The sequence below is a fragment of the Toxorhynchites rutilus genome, chromosome 3 (genome assembly GCF_029784135.1).
Source record: "Toxorhynchites rutilus septentrionalis strain SRP chromosome 3, ASM2978413v1, whole genome shotgun sequence".
In the NCBI taxonomy this organism is placed as follows: domain Eukaryota; kingdom Metazoa; phylum Arthropoda; class Insecta; order Diptera; family Culicidae; genus Toxorhynchites; species Toxorhynchites rutilus.
Genome location: NC_073746.1, coordinates 37641718 through 37669161, shown reverse-complemented (window position 1 = coordinate 37669161; position 27444 = coordinate 37641718). Strand labels below are relative to the sequence as shown.

General features: G+C 38.7%; 2 protein-coding genes across 2 annotated transcripts; one reads left to right on the top strand and one right to left on the bottom strand.

Annotated features, from left to right (window-relative positions):
• Positions 1-1041: 1041 nt before the first annotated feature.
• Positions 1042-14244, bottom strand: LOC129776309 (uncharacterized). The gene is made up of 5 exons (XM_055781880.1): positions 14168-14244; positions 9536-9711; positions 3904-4255; positions 3326-3848; positions 1042-3272 (listed from the first exon to the last, which is right to left on the bottom strand). The coding sequence occupies exons 1-5, from the start codon at positions 14236-14238 to the stop codon at positions 2013-2015; spliced, it is 2382 nt and encodes a 793-aa protein (XP_055637855.1). The 5' UTR covers positions 14239-14244; the 3' UTR covers positions 1042-2012.
• Positions 14245-20661: 6417 nt separating this feature from the next.
• On the top strand, positions 20662-24609 carry LOC129775827 (malectin-A). The gene is made up of 2 exons (XM_055780962.1): positions 20662-21097; positions 21282-24609. Exon 2 carries the CDS (start codon positions 21324-21326, stop codon positions 22167-22169), a length of 846 nt encoding a protein of 281 aa, XP_055636937.1. The 5' UTR covers positions 20662-21097; positions 21282-21323; the 3' UTR covers positions 22170-24609.
• Positions 24610-27444: the final 2835 nt, after the last annotated feature.

Below are 27444 nucleotides of genomic sequence, written 5' to 3'. Positions count from 1 at the left end.
GCTTTCGTTGTGTCCCCGTTTTATGACCCTCCTATCCGATCGATAAACTTTTACTTAGTCGCGGCAATACATACACACTCTTTACAGATACACGGGTCAAAGGTTGTGCAGTCCACTGATCATTCAACAAGAGCCAAAGGTTGTACCGCTCATGACAACTCTACATGAACTGATGATTGCGCCGGTTAGTGACCATTCTATCCTGGATTCCTCGAGTCGAGAAAGACGCACCACGCTAGATATGAGGTACAGACTAGGGGGGCGTTGCTGATTAAGGGTCAGCTGCATCCCAATAGGAAGTATCCCGTGTCGGGCACACGTACAGAGCATTGGAGACAGCAACATCCGAATTACGAAAACACTTGTAATACTAACCTCGAGCCAACCGCGAGTAATCGGTTACATATTACTAACATAGATAATAAGAAAAATTGTCAAAGTATTGAACTCCCGGCCCCGTGAGGCTAACGCCATATGGGCCTTGATAAAAATATATATTTTGGGAAAAAAAAGATTGAGCTTTGTTTAAATATTTATTTTAGCGAATTTATTATCAAAGTTTGAATGAAAATTTTTACTTTATATTGTTTGATTACCTAACACATGTATTCCTGACACTCACTTAACCATTTGTCGATGCATTTCCTGTTTGTTCCACAAATAATTACTATTATAATATAAAATCATCATTAGACACAGTTTTCGTTCAATATATTTCTGCGATATCGATAAAAACCTCTTATTTCATCACATAAAATAAATATTTGATACGTTAAAATAAATTATCATTCATAATTTTGATTTTGAAAGCATGTTTATTCCACCTGAATATCCATCATTATTTTTGCCTCCCAATGAAAGCACACGAAGCATAATGCCGTCTACGCGAATAAACTCTTCAAAATCAGAATCCGAATTGGATTACGATTCCAATAATACAAAAGCAAAAGTAGGTTTTCCATTTTCATAGTCTTCATTTTTAGATTTACCAAAACAATACTCGGAACTTGACAGTTCAGTATAATTGTATTAATGAACCCGAGTGCCAACCCGTGAAACATCTGAATGCGAAACTAACAGCTTTCGGGGCGGACCTAGTGCGACACTAGGTTGAAACTGAGTGAATAAAAAAACGTTTTGACAGCAGTTAGTTTGGTACTGAGGTTGAAACTGAACAAAAACGAATTCGCTATTAGAGAGAGGGGTGGAGTGTCTATCCACCGTATAAACATTTATTGCACCCTTAAACCTCCTCCAACCTACACAATTTGGTTTTATTTGCTTGTATAATTCTCGAGTAATGTAGAAATTTGTGTTTCATTGGTATGGCAGCTCCCTCTTGAAGAGGGGGGTGGAGTGTCTAACCACCGTAAAAACATTTATTGCACCCTAAAACCTGCATATGCCTAACTTTATTTCATTTGCTTGATTAATTCTCGAGTAATGTAGAAATTTGTGTTTCATTTGTATGGCAGCACTAAAATAGTTATAACACGGTAAATAGAAGGAATTTCAAAAAATCAAGGGCATACTCTTAAATGTCTAGACTTCAGAAATATAAAGAAAAATAAATTTGGTTTTTTTCGAATTTCTTGACAAGGATGCCCCTTGATATGTCTGGTTTACTGTGTCGAATGATTGAATAAGCAATGTGAAGATTTGTGGAAAATTATCACCCTTCGACATCAAAAAAGCGTGATATGTGCTTTCGAACAAGCTCCAGCGAATTCGAAATTATTATCTTCAATGAGCTAAGGTGAAGCTTATTCTTCCTTCATATTATAGATGCTTCACACATTCATGTTCTTTCGCTTCTAGCCTCGGAAAAGACGGTCGATAGAGAGTTCTGGGTTTGAAATCACGACTGCTGGTCAGCAAATTTTTCGCACCCATCAAACACCACTGTGAATAAAAATGTGATTAGTTCTCTGTTTTCTGCTTCTTTATTGTGTGGACATCTGGCGAATGGAAAATAATGCTTCGGTGAAAGTGCCATAATTGATGTATGTTCCCTAAATATACTTGTCGTACGCCTTATCCTTCTCAACAACACATCGCCAGTAGAGTTTTTCCATAGCGAAGGCCACTAACCCCACTCCATAGCCGATGGCCAATGCAATGAAGGCAGCCGTAAGTTTCTTCAGATTCATAGTCGCTTCCTGGGGTAGTGATTCTACATTCGATTGAAACTCTTCGATTGCATCCGCCAACCATTTCTTCGTCAATCCCGCCTCAACCATCGACCGTACGTATTGATCTACTTTCGGTTTCAGCGGTGAATTTTTCTCCATTCCAATCGAGATAGGCATGTGAATGACACATTCTTCCATGATATGCAAGGTTTCGCGAGCCTTCGTCGACTTACGGGTCGCACGGAGTTGCTTCAGGGCGTACTCGTTATCGTAGTACGCGAAATATCCATTGACCACTCGTTCCACGGCCATTTCCGCGTTTGGTGTGTGCTCTAACTTTTTTCCGATCGTCATCGAAGCCCGATCCTGAGCAGTTTGGAAGAAGAGTTTATTTTGCTCACCCCACGCTCCGCAACGGATGGGGCTATCTGCTAAATCTTTTAACTCATCGATCGTTAATCGCGCAACTGGATTAGCCAGAATGGCAGTCAAAGATGCGCGATAGGCTACAACCAACAATATACAATAGATCCAATACCATCCTGTTAGAAGGCGTAATGGCCAACCTTTCGGGAGCCGTGGTAAAGAAACCACTAGAAGCATACTGTATGTATAGATGATACAGCCGGAGAAAGTATCGAATATATCTCTTGGTGGCAGGGGATCTTTCCATGGATAGGCTCGTCTTTTGAAGGGAACCATTCTAAGCATCTTTAATTTTCTTAGATCTGTTTCGGCTGCTGCAGCTTTTCGCGATTTACGCAAGAGTTTACAAAGTATGCGCTTACGAAAAGTGCGAAGCATATAATCAAATCGCTCATATTTGAATTTTTTGTCGTACTTTCCATGCTTGGCGATCATCACAAGGTTTCGTTGATAATGTTCATCATGTCGGACGTACATAAGCGCTCGTGACAAAGCGTAGAACACCGAACCAATTGAGAACAGCGAAATTAAAACTCCAGCCCACATCCCGCCGGTAAATGGTAATATGAGCGTCTCCCAGGAATTGTCGGTCAATGCTTCCGGCGTGAGAAAGGTCAAACATTCGGTGTTGTATGGAATGCTGAGATCCATAATTCCCAGGTGGTACTCGGTATGATGAAGATCCGCAAGAGCAAAGTCGGCACGGCCGTCGTTCTGAAATAATAAAATTGAACAAAGGACAACTGTTTTTTTCAAAACAAACTCACCATTTCACCAAGAAGTCCGGTAAATGTGTCGTTGTCCAAAACCGTCCCCCACATTTCACTGGCGGCATCTTCCGTTTCGTAGAAACTCATCTGGAACTTCATCGCATACGAAATTGCTTTCAGGAGCTCCACTTCCAACCCATAGAACTTCATGTGATTGCTAGATCCATTAGGTGCGGTTCTGAAAGTTGCTGGTGGATGTTCCAGCACTACGACTTTCATGATCTGCCCATCCAAATTGATCGTTTTATCTGCGAACATTTCCTTCCCGTATCGGAATCTTCCTCCGTGCCAAAAGTCCAGACGTTTAGAAACGAAAATTCCTCGTAATGGAAGCGGAAATGGGACAGTGCTCAGCTCGTAATGCTGATTTCTGCTTCTGTGGCTATAGCTATCATCAATCGTCAACTGTTTTATGAAGACAACGTTAACTATCCTTTTCCAGAGATAATGCAGCTCCGGTACGAGCAGACGATAGTCGTGGAGAATTAGGAACCTCGCCCTGGTACCGATTATTCGGGTTCTAAAATCATGTTGGTTTAGGTATTGAAACTTTTTAATAACGAAAAAAATACTACCTATCCCCGTATCTCAGAAGTCGTTCCATTTGAATTCCGTTTGCAAGAAGGATTATATAAGCGCCGCAGCCAGCCTTGTGGATATCCTCAAGCATACAATTTATTCGTGGCCTTGGCATGAGCGTATCCTCGTCCTCGGAAATTCGCAGCATATAACGCGGTTTATTTCGGATTTCTCTGAATAACGTCCCTGTCAATGTTACATCGTATATGGGATCAGTGATAAAAGCGTAGCAATGCCCTGGATTCATTTTTGTAACCAATTCCACAAGCATGGTGCTGAAGTCCGCCAACTCGTTCTCTTCTTCGAATTTGATTCGCTTGGACCGTACGGATCTCATTGCAAGAGATGCTAGTAAAATGATAGTGAATGAAACTGTTAAATGCAATTTGCGTTCAGTAATCATCGTCTTCGGAGTAAAATAAAGCAAATGTAGCCGACATGAGCATTGGAAGGTGTTTTAGAATGCGATGCATAGGATATGTAAATCATATATAAATTTTTAATTTTTACTCTAGTTCCGTTCGTATATACTGACATACACGCGCTGGAAACTGTTGCATGAACAAATTATACTCAATACCCTCAGCCTAACACCGCGAGAATTTGGTTGCTTCCCAGGCTGACCGATTTCGAACCAGACACATTTAAAATGCACGGATCAGAAACAGAGAACAAGCAATAAATACAATAAAGACATTTTCAGAAAGGAAGTGATCTGGTATTATTTATTTCGTATCTGAAAATATCTTCAAACAAATTCTACATAGAATATTGTTAATTTTCCAAGCAAATTTCTGAACAATTCTGCACGTGTTTCATGAATATGGCTGCTGTTGCGCACGGAGTAAGGCTTCTTGGAAAGAATTTGTGCTTTTTGTAGTTTCTATTCGATCTGGTTGTACATTTCTCTACTATTCCAGACATTTCATTTTCTGTTCTACCCAAAGATTCAAGTAGTTATTCTAGGTTAGGATCATCTAGCTGTTCGCGAGGTTGCAGCCTATCCATATTCGACATTTCAATAGTACTGTTCATTAATGGAAAACTATTGGGATAACTTCCATCATCATCTTTGTGGCATCCAGAAAGTAGTTGATGGCCGGGAATCGTGCATTCCAAGGATTTTTTGGATATTGGATTTTCTTTTTCGGTATACATAATTTAATGTTTTTTCCTGTTAGTAAACGGTGTTTTTTTCTCTACCATTAACAACACGTTGAGACTAGACCGAGCAAGCCATCTGACTATCGTTGGTCCCTGTGAACCGATTGGCGATCTAATGCAAAACGTAAACGATCGGTGAGACATCTGGATTTAGTTTTTGAACTAAGAAAATGATGCTAATGTAACCTAAAATTCAAAAACAAATCACGTATATTTTACTTCCGGGCTTTCCAAGGTAGTTCTCACATGCAGGAATCGTGCATTTTTCTACTTGTGTTTGATTGTGCTCTCGAATTTCCTTCTTTAATTCAACCATTGTCAACATTTTTATAGTTTTTACTACTGAAAGAGGTAAATAAATAACATGTAATATATAAAATTGCGCAGAATTAAATTTCTTACAAATTCATCGCAATCAAATAATCTTTTATGATTAAAGGGTGTGTCACATCAAATTGCATCACGGAAAAAACGCTGTAGAAATTTAATTTTTAGGAATTATATCTTCAGCTTTCGCTTATAATCAGATAAGAGTGTATAGATCACGTTGGCCATGCTTCACTGTCGATTTTTCGTAAATTTGGAAAAATGTCGTCGAACGAAAAAGAGCGTCGTGAATTAATCCTGTGCACTCATTTCGAGAATCCGGAGTTGTCACATCGGGACATCGGTAAGATGCTGAGAATCGTCCAATCCACGGTCAGCAGAGTACTAAAACGATATTTCGAGAACCTAACCATCGACTGGAAAGTGAAGAACGGCAAAAATGGATGCTCCGTCAGTGAAAAAGATCACAAGCGCGTAGTTAAGCAGTTTAGACGTGATCCGAGAAGTTCGGTCCGGGATGTCGCCAATAAGCTGAATTTGTCAAGTTCATTCGTCCAGCGGACCAAGCAGCGGGAGGGCCTGCGTACATACAAGGTTCAGAAGGCTCCATTTGGGGCGTATGAACTGCAAAGTTTAAAGCCTCTTAAAAACAAAGAAAGAAGAAGAAGGCTCCTAACCGCGACGAAAGGCAAAACATGGTGGGGAAGACGCGAGCCCGGAAGCTGTACACCGAAATGCTGACGAAGCCGCATTGCCTGGTAATGGACGACGAAACCTACGTCAAAGCGGACTTTCGTCAGCTGCCGGGCCTGTTGTTCTTCTCCGCAGAGGACAAATTCAGCGTTCCGGAGGAGATTCGCAAGCAGAAACTATCCAAGTTTGCCAAAAAGTACATGGTGCATGGTACTATTGAAGCAGCACGAGGGCCCGGCCATCTTCTGGCCGGATCTCGCTTCGTGCCACTATTCAAAGGACGTGTTGGAGTGGTACGAAGCCAACGGGGTCACCTTCGTGCCAAAGGAAATGAACCCGCCCAACGCGCCGGAGCTTCGCCCAATAGAGAAATATTGGGCGAATATGAAGCAGGCCCTCCGGAAGTACCCAAAAGATGTCAAATCGGAGGCGGACTTCAAGAGAAAATGGATTTCTGTTCAAAAAAAACTACAACCTGACGTTGTACAGAACCTTATGGACGGGGTAAAGAGGAAGGTGCGAGCATACGGGCTTGGGCTCGAAGTATGAATAAAAAGAAAATGCCAAAAGTTGTTTAATAGTTTTTGACGTAGGACTACGTCTAACCGGAAGATATAGGGGGTGAAATGAAAATCTAGGCACTGAACAAGTAGGAAAAAATGCAAGATTTGGAACGCTTATAACTCGAGCACTCCTCAAAAGATCGCAAAGGTTTTTGCATCAATTGATAGGAAATATATCTACGTCTCTATCATAACGAATAACATTTCATTTTTCTTGAGATAAATAATTGAATAATTGAGAAATATCAAGCATTGTCCAAATGCACTATGTGTCCATTTTTGATTGGTCCATTTTGTGCTCCTCAAATCGTACCGACCAAAACGGGCAATCAGAGCAGCAGCGAAATACAATGAAGCACGATTGGAAAGGAAAAAGAAAAAATATGAACGAAGCAATGGTCGCAGTCTCACACATGCGTAATTCTCGAGCCAGCCAGTCAGCTTAAAAATCCCCGCTCCGCTGCCGTAACGATCACATTCTTTGTGTGGACACCGACTGGACAACATCGTTGCTGGACGAGCTGGACGGCGAGGGATCGAGTGCCTTTCTCAAGGCAAGAGGGCGGAGGTGGTAGCGCTGGAGTAGAGTAATAGAGTAGAGTAGAGTTTTCATAGGGCCTTTCTCAAGGCTAGAGACGAATGAACTGCAAAAGTTTAAAGTCTCTATAATACAAGACCTTCCTTCCTTCCGTAACGATCATTCGCATTCAAACCGTACACCACATCGTTTCGCACCACACCACATCAAAAAACCAACACAAGCAGCCATGTCTGGACATGAAAAAGGAGGAAGAGTGAAGGGAAATACAAAATCCCGCTCGAACCGTGCTGGTCTGGAGTTCCCCGCAAGGGTAGCTAGGCCGAGCGCGTTAGTACCAGTGCACCAGTCCACCTAGCCGGCGTTATAGAGTTTCGGCCGCCGGAGTGCTCGAGTTAGCTTGCAAAGCTGTTCACGACAATGAGAACATACCACATTCGGTTCGGTGGCAACAACTAGTTTCAGCGAGTGGCAAACGCAATCGCAAAACGGCAGAAGGTAGAAGGAGGAAAAAGTTTGTTTATACAGACTGCTTTGGTGGCAAAACCAGCCACCGTAAAACAAGGCGCTTTTCAGGGCTATTAAACCATTCAAAGAAGAGTTATTAAAAGTTATTCACAATACCAATGCATTCGAAAGTGACATAATATGACATATAATATTAACTGAATTATTTTGTTTATGATTGTTTTTGAACTTATTGGTGGCTGGGGTCTTTTAAATTGATCATTCAGTTTTCACAAACCCATACATGGTTTCCGAATTAAAAGTGGCTTCAAATTGTATGCAGCATTAACGAATGCGGCATTAACGAATTTTCTCGGTAGCAAGAACTGCTTTCTTTGGTTGATAACTGATGTTGATAATTGACTGACGTTACATCCGCATTGTATAGAAAAATAACTAAGGAGCAACATGATGAGCTATGTATTTCCTGCTGCTCTGTTCTTATTTTAAAGGACTTTAATCCGAAGGTCATAAGTCCCTGTATTTACTGTTGGTTTTTCAGAACGCTTATAGCTCGTTTATTTCTCGACAGATCGTAGAGTTCGTCTCCAAAACCTCAGTTCTTTTTCATTTTTATTTACTTTGTTTGCGGAGATACAAATCTTACAATACATTCGTCTCCGAAACCACAGTTTAGGGTACGGTAATGTGCTCAATAGTGAAATATATGATAGTGAATGAGCTGATGACCACCTATGCATTCCCTATCACAGCCATCATTTTGATTGTACGATATGTGCATACGCCAAAAGATGCCCGTCGTTGAACATTTAATAAGTACAAAGCCTTCAGAAAAAAATCAAGAAATCAACTATAAGACAGTGAGAAAAAAATGAGAAAGTTTGTGAAAAAACGCAAAAACACAACACCAAAGGTTCTTTTCAGAACTCCTAACATGTTCATAAAGAGTAAACAGTAAACTAATCCATGTTTCAGGTAAATAGGTAGGTATCCACGTAGGAGAAGAAAACAAAACAATATATTTAAAATATATATTTAGAAAAAGCTGTCCCCTTTGTATAGTCCTACGTCACTCCGGTTATGTCCCCGACATAACCCACCCGTCTTTTATTTTACTGTCTAAAATTTTCAAAAGGATCGGTCTACTGGGCGAATTTCTACAGCGTTTTTTCCGTGATGCAATTTGATGTGACACACCCTTTATAACATTGTAATTTATGGAAAGAACTACAAACCTTCCATAAGCTCATATGGCAAAATTTAAAACCATCATCACTTTCACCGCAGCGCCACCTAGGTGTAGATTTGTACGTTAGATCGCCAATAGTAAATCGCATCTAAATTCGTTCAACAACACTCATTCACAGTTAAAACTCACCCTTGTATTCTCCGTTTATGCCTCTTTATTTGAGACAGAAAACATTCACCTATCCTCTTCGCAAAGTTCACTCTCGATTAGAACGGAAAAATACTGTCTCGATTCCGCTCATCTATTCTCAGAAAATTTTGCATTCTCTCTTTTGCCTTTCGGGATGACGTTAGATAGTGATAGAATCAAATTGGAAATTTTAGCTTGCGCCAGCGAGTGTCTCTGTAAAATCATTCTTTTTTCACTCAAATAGCAATCACTGAGCCTCGATTGCGGCAGTAAAATATAGGTAGATAGTTGAAATCGAGTTGTTTCCTGTGCGCTATTACAATGACATTTTTTTATTTCTAGTATGAAACGATCTAAGCCAACGCAAAAGATCATATTAACGCAAGTTATTGGTGAACGGGGAGGGGGATTCATGTGCACTTGAATGCTGACAAGGAAAAGAGTATAAGGGAAAATAAAAGCATACATACACGCAGATTCAGTCTATTTTGACTCACTTGTTATTTTGTTTCGTGCGAACTTTCCAAAGGAATGTTCATACATGGAATGTTGTTTTCCATTCTTTGTTTTGTTATGTTCGCTATCAGTTCCAAATAAAGATGGTCGGGTAGTGTAAAATGATCCATCGTGCAATCTCACGATTGCTTGCTGCATTCTTTTCGCCATGATTATTCTAAGCAGATACAACAGTGATTTATAATTAGGTGTGGAGAAATGAGCGAACAGGGATGGTAAAAAATCACATTCAACGATCAATGAATAAGTATATCCCTCTAGTCGGATGTTTTTAAATCACCCCCAGCAGGCGAGGCTCTTTTATTCTTCATATGTACACAGAGAGAATACTTGGAACTGTGAGCTACCAAGATTTCAAAAAAAGCAATACAAGAGCGGAATCCCCACTGCTTGCACTCTCGAAGCATTACTTCTACTCAGGGATGGTAAAAAATCACATTCAACGATCAATGAATAAGTATATCCCTCTAGTCGGATGTTTTTAAATCACCCCCAGCAGGCGAGGCTCTTTTATTCTTCATATGTACACAGAGAGAATACTTGGAACGGTGAGCTACCAAGATCTCAAAAAAGAAATATGAGAGCGGAATCCCAACTGCTTGCACTCTCGAAGCATTACTTCTACTACTCAGGTTTTATCGTGAGTGCAAGCCACAAACGATTAATCCCATTCCATAGAGCGGATGATGAGTTCTTGATCGGAAAGTGTAACAAGAGACGATCAACTGAAATCTTACGACACTCATCGAGGGATTTTTAATTCTCTATTGCACTGTCCGCAGTGAGTGGCTGGCTCAGTCTCGTGTCGATTTTATTTTGCTGTCGTCTCCCGCCCGATAAACAGCAGACGGGTAATGGATGCAATTGATTAATTTTATTACCAGCAGATTTGGGCGAATCTCATCCCGCCCAAAATCGTTTTTAGATTCCAATAATTCTGAACATTCACATTTCTCTCCAAATAATTTTTCCAACAGTAATTCAATTAGTGACTTCACGAAACACCTTTCGAATTCGATTGAATTTCAGACCCTTTTTTATTTTGTAGATAAAACGGATCACATATTTGATTAATTCAATTCTGTGTGGTTACGTTCTTCGTTGCGAATAAATGTAATGAAATAGTATGGACGTATGATATTCATGTATCGTGGACTTCCGACATATGTGGCAGTAGATTTGTCGAACGACTAATGTTTTTTTATATCCCTTCAAACTTGTTGCATCTCTCAAGTGTACATACTGCTTTGACCGCAGATTTGCATGGTAGAATCTGGTTAATTTCAGGTATTCAGTCTTCATATTGTCGAATGAATACTGTTGGAACAATAGGTATCGCAGCAAATGATTATCAACATCTTACCTTATCATCAAACGGTATGCGAATAATTTCAGTGAACTGACGGCATTGGAATATATGCTTAGTGAGGACCACACAATTATTATCAGAGCGAATAAACGTCCGACTGGAAGTCATGAACATCAATTCAATGTGCCCAAGATAAATTTATCCTTTGAAGGTCATTAACCTTTCTAAAGATGATCAGATGGAATATATTCCAATGTCGTCTGGAATAACCTGTCCAACACCTTATGATCGTAATATTGTTTTTGCTATTATTCTGATGTTTCATAACACGGCACTCTATTGATTATTCGCCGAAAATGAATAAAAAATATCCTTGAAGTTAGCCTACGGTTTTAGTAGCAGTGCAATATGGTGAGCCAGTCTCAGGATAAGAAAACATTTAAAAATAAAGCTTTTTTTTTTTGAATGAATCAATAGTAAAACAAAACGTCAAAAAATATTCAGCTTTGTGATAGCAGATAATCATTATCCATTTGAGTTGTATGAGTATTCCATTCCCCCACAAACTGTGGATAGTCTATCTGCATACAAATTATGTAGAGTGCCACAATCCAAAAAAATTATGAGCAAATATTTACGTGCTTAAACAAAAAAAAAACACATGTTGACATATTTGCGCTAATTTATGTTTTTTTATTAATTCAAGGTAATCAAGGTCTTTTCTAGACACCAGTTTACTCGGCCCCGAAAAAAGTGGTCTGTATTTGGGCAGGCGGAAAAATATATCTCGCAAGACCACGTGTTCGATGTCGTAAAAGCCTTGGCCAATAACGCATTTACATTAACTCATAAAATTAGTGATTTGAGAGGGATTATTGTTTGTAGTCTCTTGATTAATTTAAACACCATCTGAGAAATCCTCCGTGAAACATGAAACATTAAAGTCGTCCTATCTGCTGTAGCGCATTTTTTTTATTTTACCCAGTTTCATCGAAGTAAACGCGCTCGGAAAGGAAAATTGAACGCCCGGATGAGAGAGCGAGAATCGTAAAGCGTACGTCATAGAGACACTCATTCCCATGGAGTATATTCTTGTTAGGAGTTGTAAACAAAACGAGGACGGAGAGTAACTCAATTATTCGAACTAGTTTCAGTCTAGCAATGCTTTGGTCAACTCAGAGTTACCAAGAGAAAATCATTTGGTTATGATGGGTGAGGATTAATAGTTAGTCGCAGTTTGCACAGATTACGATCTGTGCAGTTTGCGATTAATCGTAAATCACATCATGCTCCCTTGTTTTCCATCCTTGCTTCTACTACTCAAGTTTTATCGTGAGTGCAAGCCACAAACGATTAATCCCATTCCATAGAGCGGATGATGAGTTCTTGATCGGAAAGTGTAACAAGAGACGATCAACTGAAATCTTACGACACTCATCGAGGGATTTTTAATTCTCTATTGCACAGACCGCAGTGAGTGGCTGACTCAGTCTCGTGTCGATTTTATTTTGCTGTCGTCTCCCGCCCGATAAACAGCAGACGGGTAATGGATGCAATTGATTAATTTTATTACCAGCAGATTTGGGCGAATCTCATCCCGCCCAAAATCGTTCCAATAATTCTGAACATTCACATTTCTCTCCAAATAATTTTTCCAATAGTAATTCAATTAGTAACTTCACGAAACACCTTTCGAATTCGATTGAATTTCAGACCCTTTTTTATTTTGTAGATAAAACGGATCACATATTTGATTAATTCAATTTTGTGTGGTTACGTTCTTCGTTGCGAATAAATGTAATGAAATAGTATGGACGTATGATATTCATGTATCGTGGACTTCCGACATATGTGGCAGTAGATTTATCGAACGATTAATGTTTTTTTATATCCCTTCAAACTTGTTGCATCTCTCAAGTGTACATACTGCTTTGACCGCAGATTTGCATGGTTGAATCTGGTTAATTTCAGGTATTCAGTCTTCATTTTGTCGAATGAATACTGTTGGAACAATAGGTATCGCAGCAAATGATTATCAACATCCTACCTTATCATCAAACGGTATGCGAATAATTTCAATGAACTGACGGCATTGGAATATATGCTTTGTGAGGACCACACAATTACTATCAGAGCGAATAAATGTCCGACTGGAAGTCATGAACATCAATTCAATGTGCCCAAGATAAATTTATCCTTTGAAGGTCATTAACCTTTCTAAAGATGATCAGATGGAATATATTCCAATGTCGTCTGGAATAATCTGTCCAACACCTTATGATCGTAATATTGTTTTTGCTATTATTCTGATGTTTCATAACATGGCACTCTATTGATTATTCGCCGAAAATGAATAAAAAATATCCTTGAAGTTAGCCTACGGTTTTAGAAGCAGTGCAATATGGTGAGCCAGTCTCAGGATAAGAAAACATTTAAAAATAAAGCTTTTTTTTTTTGAATGAATCAATAGTAAAACAAAACGTCAAAAAATTTCTCAGCTTTGTGATAGCAGATAATCATTATCCATTTGAGTTGTATGAGTATTGCATCCCCCCACAAACTGTGGATAGTCTATCGGCATACAAATTATGTAGAGTGCCACAATCCGAAAAAAATATGAGCAAATATTTACGTGCTTACTCAAAAAAACACATGTTGACATATTTGCGCTAATTTATGTTTTTTCATTAATTCAAGGTAATCAAGGTCTTTTCTAGACACCAGTTTACTCGGCCCCGAAAAAAGTGGTCTGTATTTGGGCAGACGGAAAAACATATATCGCAAGACCACGTGTTCGATGTCGTAATAGCCTTGGCCAATAACGCATTTACATTAACTCATAAAATTAGTGATTTGAGGGAGATTATTGTTTGTAGTCTCTTGATTAATTTAAACACCATCTGAGAAATCCTCTGTGAAACATGAAACATTAAAGTCGTCCTATCTGCTGTAGCGCATTTTTTATTTTACCCAGTTTCATCGAAGTAAACGCGCTCGGAAAGGAAAATTGAACGCCCGGACGAGAGAGCGAGAATCGTACGTCATAGAGACACTCATTCCCATGGAGCAAATTCTTGTTAGGAGTTGAAAACAAAACGAGGAAGGAGAGTAACTCAATTATTCGAACTAGTTGCAGTCTAGCAATGCTTGGTCAACTCAGAGTTACCGAGAGAAAATCATTTGGTTATGATGGGTGAGGATTAATAGTTAGTCGCAGTTTGCACAGATTGCGATCTGTGCAGTTTGCGATTAATCGTAAATCACATCATGCTCCCTTGTTTTCCATCCTTGTGAGCGAATGAACCTTTCCATACTTGGCTGCCACCGTCGACTGGTTGCTAGCTGGATGACTACCGTATCGTAATTGAAGCGCATGTGCGAGAGAACATAATATTCTGTTGTTCCATTTCCCGTAAGGGAAGCTTGGAGTCTGCACAATAAATGGGAAAATCGAACGATCCACTGGATTTCCATTTTTGTGTATTATAGTAACTTTAACACTTTTTGGTTGGTTCGTCATTTTACTTTTATATTTGGAAGAATGTCGGGATAGAGAATTGAATTCGTAACTTTTAGCGTGAGAGGTACGGATGTTACCACTTCGCCAGATCGCGGAAAAACTGATACGATACGGGTTTGCACTTGCATCTTCTCGAATGCTCGAGAATGCCCGATATAGTTTATTTTGCTACCGTGTTGAACGGACGTGCAAAATTTTTCACACTAAAATGCATTCGATAAGAACTGAAAATGCATGAAAGAAGCATATGCATTTTTCAGCAATCTGTCAAAAATCAATTCATTGACAATTGTTTAGATGTATATTCAAATTATTACTAAACCAACGGTAGTCCAACGATAACCTTGCGATTGTATCACATATGTGTAAAGGAATGTCGGGAAAGACGGACACCTATGTATAATTGGTAAATTAAATTTTTTATTTGTACAAACTTGCAATACAGCGTATCAATACCTTTGACACTTACTGTGTACACCTTACTGACCTTCTGTTAAAATCTATATAAATAAAAATGATTTGGTGTCCGCTCCTCACGATTTACCTCAAGAACGGAACAACGGATTTGAACAGTCAGTATCAGAATTGAAGTGTCTCAGTCTGCGTTAGGTTTATATGCTAAAAAAAATACCATTTGGAAAGTTGAAAAAATGGAATGGTATTTTTTTGGCAAGTTTTGTATATCTATATAAAAAAAATGATTTGGTGTCCGCTCCTCACGATTAAACTCAAGAACGGAGCAACAGATTTGAACAGAGATCGCAAACAGAGAAAGAATTTCCAGGAAGTGTTCGAAGTTATATTAATCAGAAATGCAATTGTTAGCGGGACGAAGTTTGCCGGGTCAGCTAGTTGTAGATAAAAACAAAAAACTATTCTACAAAGAGCAGCTCGTTGTAAATTTTCGTCTGCAGGAAATATGGTGCTTATTGTTATCGAGTAATTATTTGGGGCATTTTTCGTTACGTGAGTGTTTTACCATCACTTCTCTTCCAGTTTATCGAATCAGCGGTGAAGTTATCTCATTTTTACTCCAGAAATATTGATGAAAGAAAATTCTAATCAAGTCGGGTAAGACTAGGGTTACCATCTGTCCTGATTTAGCAGGACATGTCCTGATTTTGAAATGCTTTCGGGTTTCTTTCCTGATTTATTTTTCATATTCTAACATTTGTCCTGATTTTTATAAGAAATTCAATTTTATTGATGAATCATAATCAGGGCTTTACAGTTTCGCTTCAATTGACACATCCTCAGATACTTATGAGCCTATCGTCTTTCAATTTGCTGCAACAATAATCTTCACGCTCAATAAAAAAATATCACTCCACCTCTGAACAGTCTTGTTTCGTTTCTGGTTCATTTGATTCATTCCTCACACAAATGAAAATGAAAGTGTCTTATATCTTTTGGAAAGGCAGTCCGGGAAAATCCAGTTTGGAGAAATGATACCAAATGAAACATTCAATTGGAAGCAATGATCGTCCTCTCACATGTGAAACTTAAACTGACATATAGCCCATTCAAATGATAATGAAGTTTCAATTTTTAAGAAAAAGCGTTTGCTTTCAAATTCAAAGGAAATGACAGCAAAAAAGAAAGAAATTGAAGAATCGATTCTGGTTAATGAGAAAAGATGAAGTAAAAAAATCATTTTCATATTCTTGTTTCGAAAATGTCAAACTCTGATCATAATTGATTTTTTTTTTGTATTTTGTTTATGAGCAAAAACTATTTGAGGTAGGATTACGTCTATCGGGAACATATTGGAGTACAAAGTGAAAAACGAAAAATCTGCCGCATCGCGAAAATTGTCCAATTTCATGCGCTCATTGCTCAGTCATTTGCTGATGGATTTTCGTGATATTTGCATCAATCAATTTAGGCATTCCCTAATAATTGAATACAACGAAGAAAATTCTATATTTTATGAAACTGAACATCGGACAATTGAAAAATGTCAAGCATTATCTACACGAAAGTCCCGCGTTCTGATTGGTCAATTGGCACAAGCAATATGTGCAATATGTTGCTCATTCAATACGAATACGGGACTGTGCAATGAATTCTGCATTTGGATTGATTGACTGCTGCGGTAAATCTCACGTTTTGATTGGACCAATTTGCTCTCCCCCAGCTCTCATCTCATTCCCATTCGGCATCTTTTATCGTACACCATCCAATGAATAATCATCATCCTTCTGCCATCATCGCTCGATTGTACCACTGGTGGAGTGAACAAACAATACTCAAAAATCAAACTAAACGCTCCTTTTGCAATTGCTGATTTGCAAAAGCATATCCAAACACCGTAACATTGCAACATTGGAATGCTCTTCTAAATCCATGTTGAATTATGTGGTGTAAAAATCACATCGCTCAGAAGATTTGAGCTGCAGAAGGAACTCTTGCGTTTCATACATCATAAAAACTTTAAATCCATGGATTGTCTCCGGCACCATCGCGCAAGATGTTTGATGACTCACCTACGGATTATTTTTATCGCATGGATCACCTGAGAAATACGTCATATAAATAGATTTAAGAGTGGAGGCGGTCTGGCGTAGTGGTAACATCCATGCATCCCACGCTAAAAGTCACGAGTTCAATTCTCACTCCCATCATTCTTCCAAAAATAGAAGTAAAGTTACGAACCAGCCAAATGTGAAAGTCACTATAATACAGAAAAAAAATTAAGTATTTTGGTCTCTGGAAGTGCGAACCACATACAACGTGTTTTTATTTATAATCGTAGCTGTGAAGGTGTCCTGATTTTCAACTCCGACCAGAAAGTATCCCTTGGTAAGACGAACAATCCATCCAAACGAAAGACAAACGTTTTGTTTCGAAGCCAATTTGATTATCTCCTCCTTTTTTTAACAGATGCCCACTCACTACGTTTGCAAGTGCACCAATCAGGCAAACATTCTTGAATGTACCTGCTTTGGTCTCTAAAAATATAAAAAAATTAGATGCTGAAGAGACTTTGCGAAAAAGATTATGATTTTCGGAAACTTTATCATAAAATTCATTACATTCCCGATAAAAGTTCTGTTTGACAATTATCATAGCGTTTATGTCGTGACTTTTCGGTTGTCCAAATATTGATCATCGTAGAAAAATCCATTAACTGATGCGCTACTATCAGTCAAACACAAAATATACTCAGTAAGCTTAACGAATACCTTAAATTTCAGAGATTTGTCGAATCGAATAAGAAATTCTTTAAGTATTGTTTGATATGTTAAATTGTACACATCCTTAATCCAAAAATTGTTAAAATTTACAAAATTGGAAGCATGACCATTTTCTCATACATTTGTGCTGTGCATTTCTGTGCTTATCACCCTGCGTTTCCTATCCCAGTAACGAGGGGAATCGTGAGGTATAATTTTTGTATATCACTGCGAATAAGGCGTGCGTAGATCACTCGCTCTAAATTAAAATGTAGCACTCGTTCGTACGGACACTGTAGAGAGACAGGAGATATTGCAAATTAGCCCCGCCCGTTTATAACTGCTTGTTCTTAAATGGAACGTCTCAACTTAGTATTACTTGCGTCATTTTTATAAGTACTTAGTTGAGATTTCTATGCCAAATAACAAGCCTTGAATGCATTCTGAGCGGCAAACTCTAGAATACCCGTGACCACAGTGCAAGAAGGATGAAATTTTTTTGGCGAAAAATTCCCCCGACCAGAACGGGAATCGAACACGAACCACCGGCATGTTAGGTGTGATGCTAAGTACTCGGCCACGGGAGCACACCAAACTTATTGGGTATAAATAAACAATTCACGATTTTTATACTCATTCTTGCTCCAACTAGCAATCAGTTTGTAGTTTCTCCTAATGCTACCACACAACGGTTTTGCTCCATACAAAGTTCAATGGCAAAATCACTTTAGAGGATCGAGAGAAGCCTGTTTTAAAAAAAGAGAGAGCAGGGAGCTCTTTGTAGCCATTTCCACATTCCATGCACTGAATCGGACTCAGTTGCTGAAACAATTCAAAATCTGTATATTGTAACCTTTGGAGAGTGTAAATATAGTACATTGGGTTCCCTTGGATTGGCAGCCAATTCCGAAAGTTCTACTTGTTAGCAATCCCACGCTTGTGGAAGCGATCCTCTTCATTACATGCAAAAAAAATATGTAGAGGGATTTTCTCAAGCATTTCATCACAATGCCTTTTGCGACAGATATGATTACGTACATTCGTACATTCCTATGGTGATACGGTTATGTAGAGATGGCACTTTTAATCAAAGCGAATCAACCATATACTTGTGCACGGACCGTTTCGGTGACTGCTAGATTGAAACTCTTACTCTTACAACTCTTACTCTTTTTCTCGACTCCTATACCTTTTGTCCCTTAGGATTATGCTCCTTGTGGCAGTCACAAGGGTCAACCATATTCGCATTGACCGCATTGACCGTACCTCCAGCCGCTGTGGTAAACAAGCGAAATAATTTCGCAGTCCTGCGTCAACAATGTGGTCTTGTCTTGGACATAAGCTTCTATATTTTTTAAAACACTTTGTACCTCACTAGTCAAAAATAATATTTCCTTTCTATGCTGAAGGATTCTACTAAATCATCAAAATTAACAACAACTTTAGTGACAGAGACACATTATCTCTTTCAACAAGGCCAATAAATGTTTGAAAGATCATTATGACAGTATTACTTTTTTTTTCTTTATATTCAAAATACGGCACAAATTCATAAAAATACGGGACAATAAAAAATGGTCGAAAATACGGTAGTGCCCCGTTAAGAACGGTACGTTTGGTCAGCCTATTTTTAAGGTGTGACCTCCAAAACTTATCGAGTACATATTTTTTTAAAGATGCCGGATACATTCATTTGTAAAATTTCGGCCTAAAAGACAAATTTTATTATAAAAAGAGACCTAGACTATATATCCTTTGTAAAATTCACGAAAAAAATTAACGTTTACTTAAAGTCAGGGATGCCAGGTTTGAAGACTTTTGTTTTACTATGAAGACATTTGATTCAGCGATTGTGGGAGCTTTGCTAGTGGGTATATGTGAGACACAACAGCTAGTTCGATTGAAACCGGCCCAGCGTATGTATATGTTGGTGTGGACCGCTATGTAGCATAAAAATCAGACCTGCTTTGTTTATAAACAAAAATAGTCGCTGTCATTTTTTATCCCCTCTCGCATCTTCCATGCCTTATCATCATACTGTCGAAAACGAACCACCTGTCAATTCCAGCTCCTTGCGTTTTTCTGAAAGAACTGGGCCTATATTTGCTCAATCAACGGTCAACAAACCAAGCATCATTTCAAAACTCATAAAATTTTGTTCGCAGTTCGCAAAATATTCTTTGTACACTGGAGAAATAGTTTAGTAAAAGCAATTACCAAATCTTTAGTAGCCAAAACATTGGTAAAATATACAAATGTTTTGTAAATATTACCAAAATTGCGTGAAAGCAATGTCAGACGCAATGAACGTTCTTACCAGAGATTCGTAGATTTTACTTCATACCATTAGTAACTTTGTTTTTTTGTTATACCTAACATCTGTGATGTGCGCACTTTGCAATCGCCATTTCTATTTTGGAGATGAAGCGATTCGGAGGTAAGCATTTTGTTGATGTTACGTTTCATTACATATATACATATTTAATATTATTAACATATGTATTTCTTTTTTTCATAGAGACACGAGAGAACAAACACTCCCTAAATAATGCAAACTAGAGCGATGCAGCAGGAAGAGGAACGGGAACTTTCCTCGTGTACGCTGCTCATAGAATAAGTGATATATTATTATTATAATGTATCCTAAGTATGTGGAGTTAAATGTAATCAAATAGAATTTTTTAAATTAAAAATAATTGTTAAAAAACATTTTTATTATCCCTAATGATTATCTCTCACAAATGAGAAGCAAAATTTTCACTGATATTGCACAATGTTGGACCAACAAATCGTAGTTTGTTTGACGTTTGTGCCTACCATTTTTCTTCCGTAATATGTACCAATGATTAGTAGGGTAGAAAATGACTAGAGAATTGGTAACATGTACCAAAAAATTCATCGTATTTACTAACTATTCCTCTCAGTGTACACATTTGTTGGAATACACTTCAAAACCTAAAGGTAAGTTAAATGAATTGCGCTGTATAACAATGCCAATTAGAATAAACATTGAATATCAGACTTTATTCAAAAGTATGTCTGCCAGGCCTTTTCGGTAAACCATTGCATTGTGATGGTGTGTTTCGTCGGTAATACAGTGTACAAGTCCTCCGGCTGGAAAGTGTTCTTGCTGTCAGTGAAAATACGTACACCGTTCGATACATTCGGAGTATTCCTTGGTGTGATCTGGAGGAAGTTCCCGGAATAACGCAACTGCAACCAGTTTCATTGTTTGGCCGCGAACGAATCGGGCCCAATCGGTGGCACCGTTCATTCAGCCTTAATTGAAGAAAAGTGGTTAAAGTTGAGGAATTGTGGCTTCTTGTCTGCTGTTGAGGAAAAAAAGGTAGCTAATCAATAAGCATGCCACGTAATGTTACCACTAGTAAGTGTGAACTGAGTGGATTGCTGACCCCGCGTACCGGATGTTAGGAGCGGCCTGAAGAACATTGGATCAGTTCACTAGAAGCACCAGTACAGTTATTTCGAAGACTGAATACCGAAACGGATACGTCTATCGATTCGACAGGATTTTTGTGTACGTATTATTAACGGCACTTATAATGTTATCGAGTTGGTGGAGGGAGAACCACATAGTATTGATTTTCTATGCCCCGCAGGGATCGGTTATGTGTTGTTATTTGGAATTTGTTTGATTTTGAAATTGTATCCAATGTAGTAGGCATTAAATGATTACGGTTCTAACATGTCATATGTTTTAGGGCTCATTGACTATCAAGCAATTAAACGGTAAAATTGCAAATATGACGATGCATACACATATGTTTTGTGTCCTATTGGGGACATTGTTAGGATTATCACAATTGACAACTGCAGCTCAGCCGAACGTCATTTATGCGATCAATGCCGGTGGCGAGGCTCACGTTGATTCTCACGGAATAAAATACGCACGAGATCCGCTGATGGGTAAAGTTGGAACCGATTCGGATTACGGAAAGCAGCTTTTGATGATCAACCGTGTGAAGCCGAACGATGAAATTCTGTATCAAACGGAGCGATATCATTACGAAACGTTTGGATATGAGCTACCGATAGCGGGTGACGGAGAGTATGTCCTCATCCTGAAATTCTGTGAAGTGTACTTCAATGCGCCGAACATGAAAATGTTCGATGTTCAAATCAACAATCGGCACACGGTTGTCTCCGATTTGGATATATTCTCTCTGGTAGGGAAAGGAACTGCCCACGATGAGTACGTATACTTCACGGTGTCCAGGGGCAAACTGTACTACAAAGAGGAAGAATCCGAAATACGCACTGGAAAGGTGAAAGTAGATTTTGTCAAAGGATACAAAGATAATCCAAAGATCAACGCAATTGTGTTGATCAAGGGCTACGATGATACGACATTGCCTCAGCTGTCTCCGCTTATGGTTGAGCAACCAGTACCAGAACCGCTTGAAGAATCGCCTACCACCAGCTCGATTGCGGATGGCGATGCCCAAGTGGATACAAAAAACAAACAACGGAAAACTAGCGGTCCGAAACAACCGAATCCATACTCACTAGACGAGTCGTCCATGATGTTACCGGTATTCATCGCTATAGGAGCGTTTATACCGCTATTATTCTGTTTGTGTCGACTGTGATTTTATTCCGAGCAGACTTACATTGGTTTTAAAAGTAGACGTAGGAAAGGGCGGAGATCTCCGGTCGTATCATCTGGGCCGTCCAGTTTGTTAAGATATTTTTAAACTAGCGAAAACATTCGTAACAAATAGCTCATTTGAGGCACCTTTGCGAGAAGGGAAAACGTTATGTTGGAAACATAACTTCCAGTTGGTTCCGGGAACTAAATTTGGAGTGTTGATATCTCGGAACAACGACACGATTTATGATGTAACTTATTGTAAATAGCAGGAAGTGAGAAGTTTGAATGTGTTTGTAAAATTGTGTTCAAAGGCAGGGCTTAGTAGAGGGACAAATTCTAAACGCACTGAGCGTTGTTTCCGGCAGCTCAAAGGCAGATAGCCGAAATAGACTTACCATTAGCAATGTAGTTCTAATACCAACTCAGTTAAGGAAATCGTACACAGCTCAAAACTGATGTCGGATATGTTGTTAGACATGACTTTAGTGCACAATATTTAATTCTTTTTTTTTCCTTTTTTTGTCCACGTCGCATTACTGTGAAATTTAACGGTACTTATTTTAGCTGTACTAGTTCAGCAAATATTCAAAACGTTTGATAACGAAAAAGACTAATATTATAATTTGAAAACAGTCATTTTTATACGTCGAACCTTAATATTAAATAACTTAAAAATGGTTAATTTATACTGATTCACACAAATTCTTGCACGTATCAAAGAATAATGGTACAGAGAATAAAGAAACGAAGAATTGATTGAACGAAAGAATTGATATCACATTCATATCGGGGCAAATAAGTGACGAATTTCATGCCAACTCGACTGGCCATTGGCAGCAACATCTCAGATTGCAGTAAAACGTTGTGAGTGTAAAGACATTGGTCATTTAAGCAACTTTGCATACTTGAAATTTAAAAAAAATATTTTGAAAACTTAAGTTAGTTTTTCTCAAAATCGTATTTTTTTTTAAATCTGAAATTTTCAACAAGTCACCCATACATCGGAAGACACTTTTGGGCACTTTTACCAGGAAAAAGTTTATCTAACAACAATTTTTTTCATGGTTCAGTCAAGATGGAGACTCCTGGAAAATAATGTTTTACCCGAATTTTTTGTTTAAATTCTCGCGTTTGATATGCTCTATACATGTTTCTAAATTGAAAAAAAAACTTGCAGAACATGTAAATCGCGATAGTTTACACATAATTTATGAGTTAAACATTAATAGTAATTTTTCAAAGGAAATATCAAAAAAGTGGTAAGGAAAACTTTTTCTCTGTAAAAGTGCCCATCTTCCGATGTATAGGTTGTATATTGGAAATTGTAAGGGCTATTTGCATTTTCTTTTGAGAATTAAAAAAAATATGTTTTTGAGAATAATGAAATGCAATTTTTAAACTATTTTTTTTCAGTGTTATTTTTTAATTTATTTTCTAACTGACCCGGCAAACTTCGTGTCGCCCAAAATTTATTTTTCGTTATCACATCCACGTTTTCTTCATGGGTCCAATCGCAGAACTGTTCTTCGATTGATCTTCTGATGTACCCGTTAAAATTTTTTTTTTTTTTATTAAAATTTTTAAAATTAAAATTACTTCTACCAAAATTATAATATTACTAGCTAACCCGGCAAACTTCGTCCCGCCCATTTACTTGATTAATTCTCGAGTAATGCTGAAATTTGTGTTTTATTTGTATGGCAGCCACCCCTAAGAGAGGGGGGAGGGGTATCTAACCACCATAGAAACATTCATTGCACCCTAAAGTTTCCATATGCCTAATTTGGTTTAATTTGCTTGATTAATTCTCGGGTAATGCAAAAATTTGTGTTTCATTTGTACGGCAGCCCCCTCTAAGAGAGGGGGAAGGAGTATCTTAACACCATAGAAACATTTATTGCATCCTAAAACCTGCACATGCCAAATTTGGTTTCATTTGCTTGATTAATTCTCGAGTAATGCAGAAATTTGTGTTTCATTTGTATGGCAGCCCCCCCTTTGAGTGGGGGAAGGACTGTCTAACCATCATAGAAACATTTATTGCACCCTAAAACTTTCACATGCCAACTTTGGTTTCGTTTGCTTGGTTAATTTCCGAGTAATGCAGAAATTTGTGTTTCATTTGTATGGCAGCCCCCCCTTAGAGAGGGGGGAGGGGTCTCAAAATATCACGAAAACCTTCCCCGGCCCCAAAAACCCCTACATACCAATTTTCATGTCGATCGGTTCAGTAGTTTCCGAGTCTATACGAATCAGACAGACAGACAGACATCACTCCATTTTTATATATATAGATAGATTATTGAGGGATTATTTTCAGAAACAATTCTCATTCAAGATTTTTCAACCACTTGCAAATAATATGTTTCTCCGTTACATGGAATAAATGTTTGATACAGAATTATAACAGAATATATGATAAAATAAAGACAGCCCTAAATCGGAAAAGAGTCTAGAGTTTTGCTCTTATCAACACATTCGGCGATCCATTTTTATTTATCTATAGATAGAAGACGATATAGGAGTGCGTTTTATCACATTGAAATCCATTTCCACTTTCGAACGAAGATCAGTTTCGTTAGCGCAAACATCAAATGGACTAACAACGCTTGTCAATATGTAATTGTAGAACACATTTGAATCAAATTTTTCGAATCTTCTCATTTTCCTTCAGTTTTCCGAAAATTTTCGATTGTCATGTTTGGTTGGAATATGTTTGGTTGAAATATGTGCATTATTTTTATGGGACCCCCTCTCCTTTCCAGAGGAGGAAGGGGTGTCATATCATCATAGAAACATTTATCGTACCCAAAAACCCTCACATCCCAAATTTGGCTCCATTTGCTTGATTAGTTCTCGAGTTATGCAAATGTATTTCATTTGTATGGCAGCCCCCCCTTAGTGAGGGGGGAGGAGTGTCTAACCACCATAGAAACATTTATTGCACCTTGAAACCTTCACGATTTGAGGATCCTGGGTGACTTCAACCTACGTGACGTTAGATGGGATGATGATGATGTTGGATTAAAGAGGCTTTAAACTTTCCAGTTCATTCGCCTCTAAGAGTTAGATGGGAGCTGAATACCCTGGCTTTTATTTTATCTCATCCGACTCATCGATTGGACTCGTATCTCGCAATCTATTGGACGCATATCGCTCTTCAAGACTCGGAAAGAAGAATGGAGTTATAAACCGTAATAATCGAATGCTAGACCTTTGCTTTGTAAGTGAGGAAATGTGCTACAGTTGCTCAGTAATACCAGCTCCATCTCCGCTCGTCAAATGTTGCGTGCATCACCAACCTTTGTTGGTCAGCATTGATTCCTGTGTACACTGTGATCACAACGACATGACAGAGAGAACGTTCTACGACTTCGGCGAAGCAAATTTCGACGAGATGAACAACTTCCTCTCGAACATTAATTGGGAAGAAGAACTGGCCAATCGCGACGTCTATGAAAACCTGCCTGGTCGAACACGAAGCTTGGGCGTTTGGAAAGGAGGAAACGGGCAGCTCTTTGAGAACACGCTAAACTTCGTACTGACTCTACGAAAGCGCGTTTTTTCGAGGCCAATTCGGACTACAAACGGCTGAACGATCAACTGTTTCAAGCGTATCAAACACAGTTGCGACGTTATCTGAAATCCAATCCTAAGAGGTTCTGGCAATACGTAAACACACAAAGGAAGGAAACAGGATTACCCTCAAGCATGTCCAATGGTGAAATCGAAGCTGCCACCATCGCCGATATTGCAGACATGTTCCGCACACATTTCAGAAGCGTTTTCAGCTATGAACGAATTAGCAATCAGGACGTAGAAGCTGCATCTCGCAATGTATCTCCATCAACTTACTCAAGTCATCCGTTTTCGATCACCAGAGAAATGGTTGTCTCAGCTGGGAATCAACTGAAGAACTTAAAGGGTTCCGGTCCAGATGGCATTGGTCCTCAAACGCTGTTTGCCTGCGCTGCCAACGCCTCTGGTCAGTGTTTTCAACCGCTCTCTCTCTTATCTTGTGAATTCTCAGTCTGTTGGAAGGAATACTACATCTTCCCGATTCACAAGAAGGGTAGTAGAAGGAATGTATCTAATTATCGAGGAATAGCTTCATTAAGTGCAACCTCCAAATTATTCGAGTTAATTATTCTCGAAAAACTGACTCAACACTTCGCCCACTGCATTTCAGAGGACCAGCATGGCTTCATGCCCAAACAGTTCGTTCATCATCCGCGAGTGGAACTAGGCCATCAAGTAGATGCCATATATATGGATCTCTCTGCAGCGTTCGACAAAATGAACCACGATATTGCTTTGGCTAAATACGACAGACTAGGCGTTCATAACAATCTGCTTGCTAACTGGTCGAAATATGTCTGTTAAAATTGGAGACTATGTTTTTCTCCCTTCCCCGTGACATCCGGCGTTCCTCAAGGCAGCCATCACGGACCATTTCTGATTCTGTTATATATGAACGATGTTAACAATATTCTGAAATACCTTAAGTTGTCGTACGCTGATGACCTAAAACTGTATTTAGTGATACGGAAACCAGGCAATGCTAGTTTCCTACAGGAACTTTCAAAAAAGTTGTATATTGCTTAAAAGTTTTATATTGCTTATTGGTGCGGCCTCTTTTGGAATACTCGGCTGTAGTGTGGTGTCCATACTACCAAAACGAGACGAATCGCATCGAAGCTATTCAACGGAAGTTTGTTCGTTTGGCTTTGAGGCATCTTCCGTGGAATGACACCAACAATTTACCCAGCTATGAAAGCCGTTGTATGCTTATACATCTGGAACTACTGGAGACGAGAGACGCAACATTGCGGTGGCAAGCTTCATTGGTGATCTCATCCAGGGAAACATCGACTGCACTCCGCTGTTAAGCTGCCTCCACATAAACACCCGCCGTCGTAATTTACGCTCACAGATTTCCCTGTATATTCGTCCCTCACGAACCAACTACGGACTTAACGAGCCCATGCGAAGGGTGTGCCGAAAGCAGACGACCAGAGAAGAAATTGGTGTAAATATAGTTTGTGACGAATTGTTTTGTAATGTTCAAACTTACAAAACAGCTTCTCCTAAATTTACGACCACTAATTTGACAACCTTGAAAACGATCCAGTGTTTATGAAATTTGTCACGTGGTTTTCAGTGAAATTAAAATCAATGTTAACTGAAAAAATAATTTTAAAAAATCTACTCTCAAAAAGATCGATCTTCTCGATTTTTTGGAGTACAATGAATCGATCCAAAAAATCGGAAAC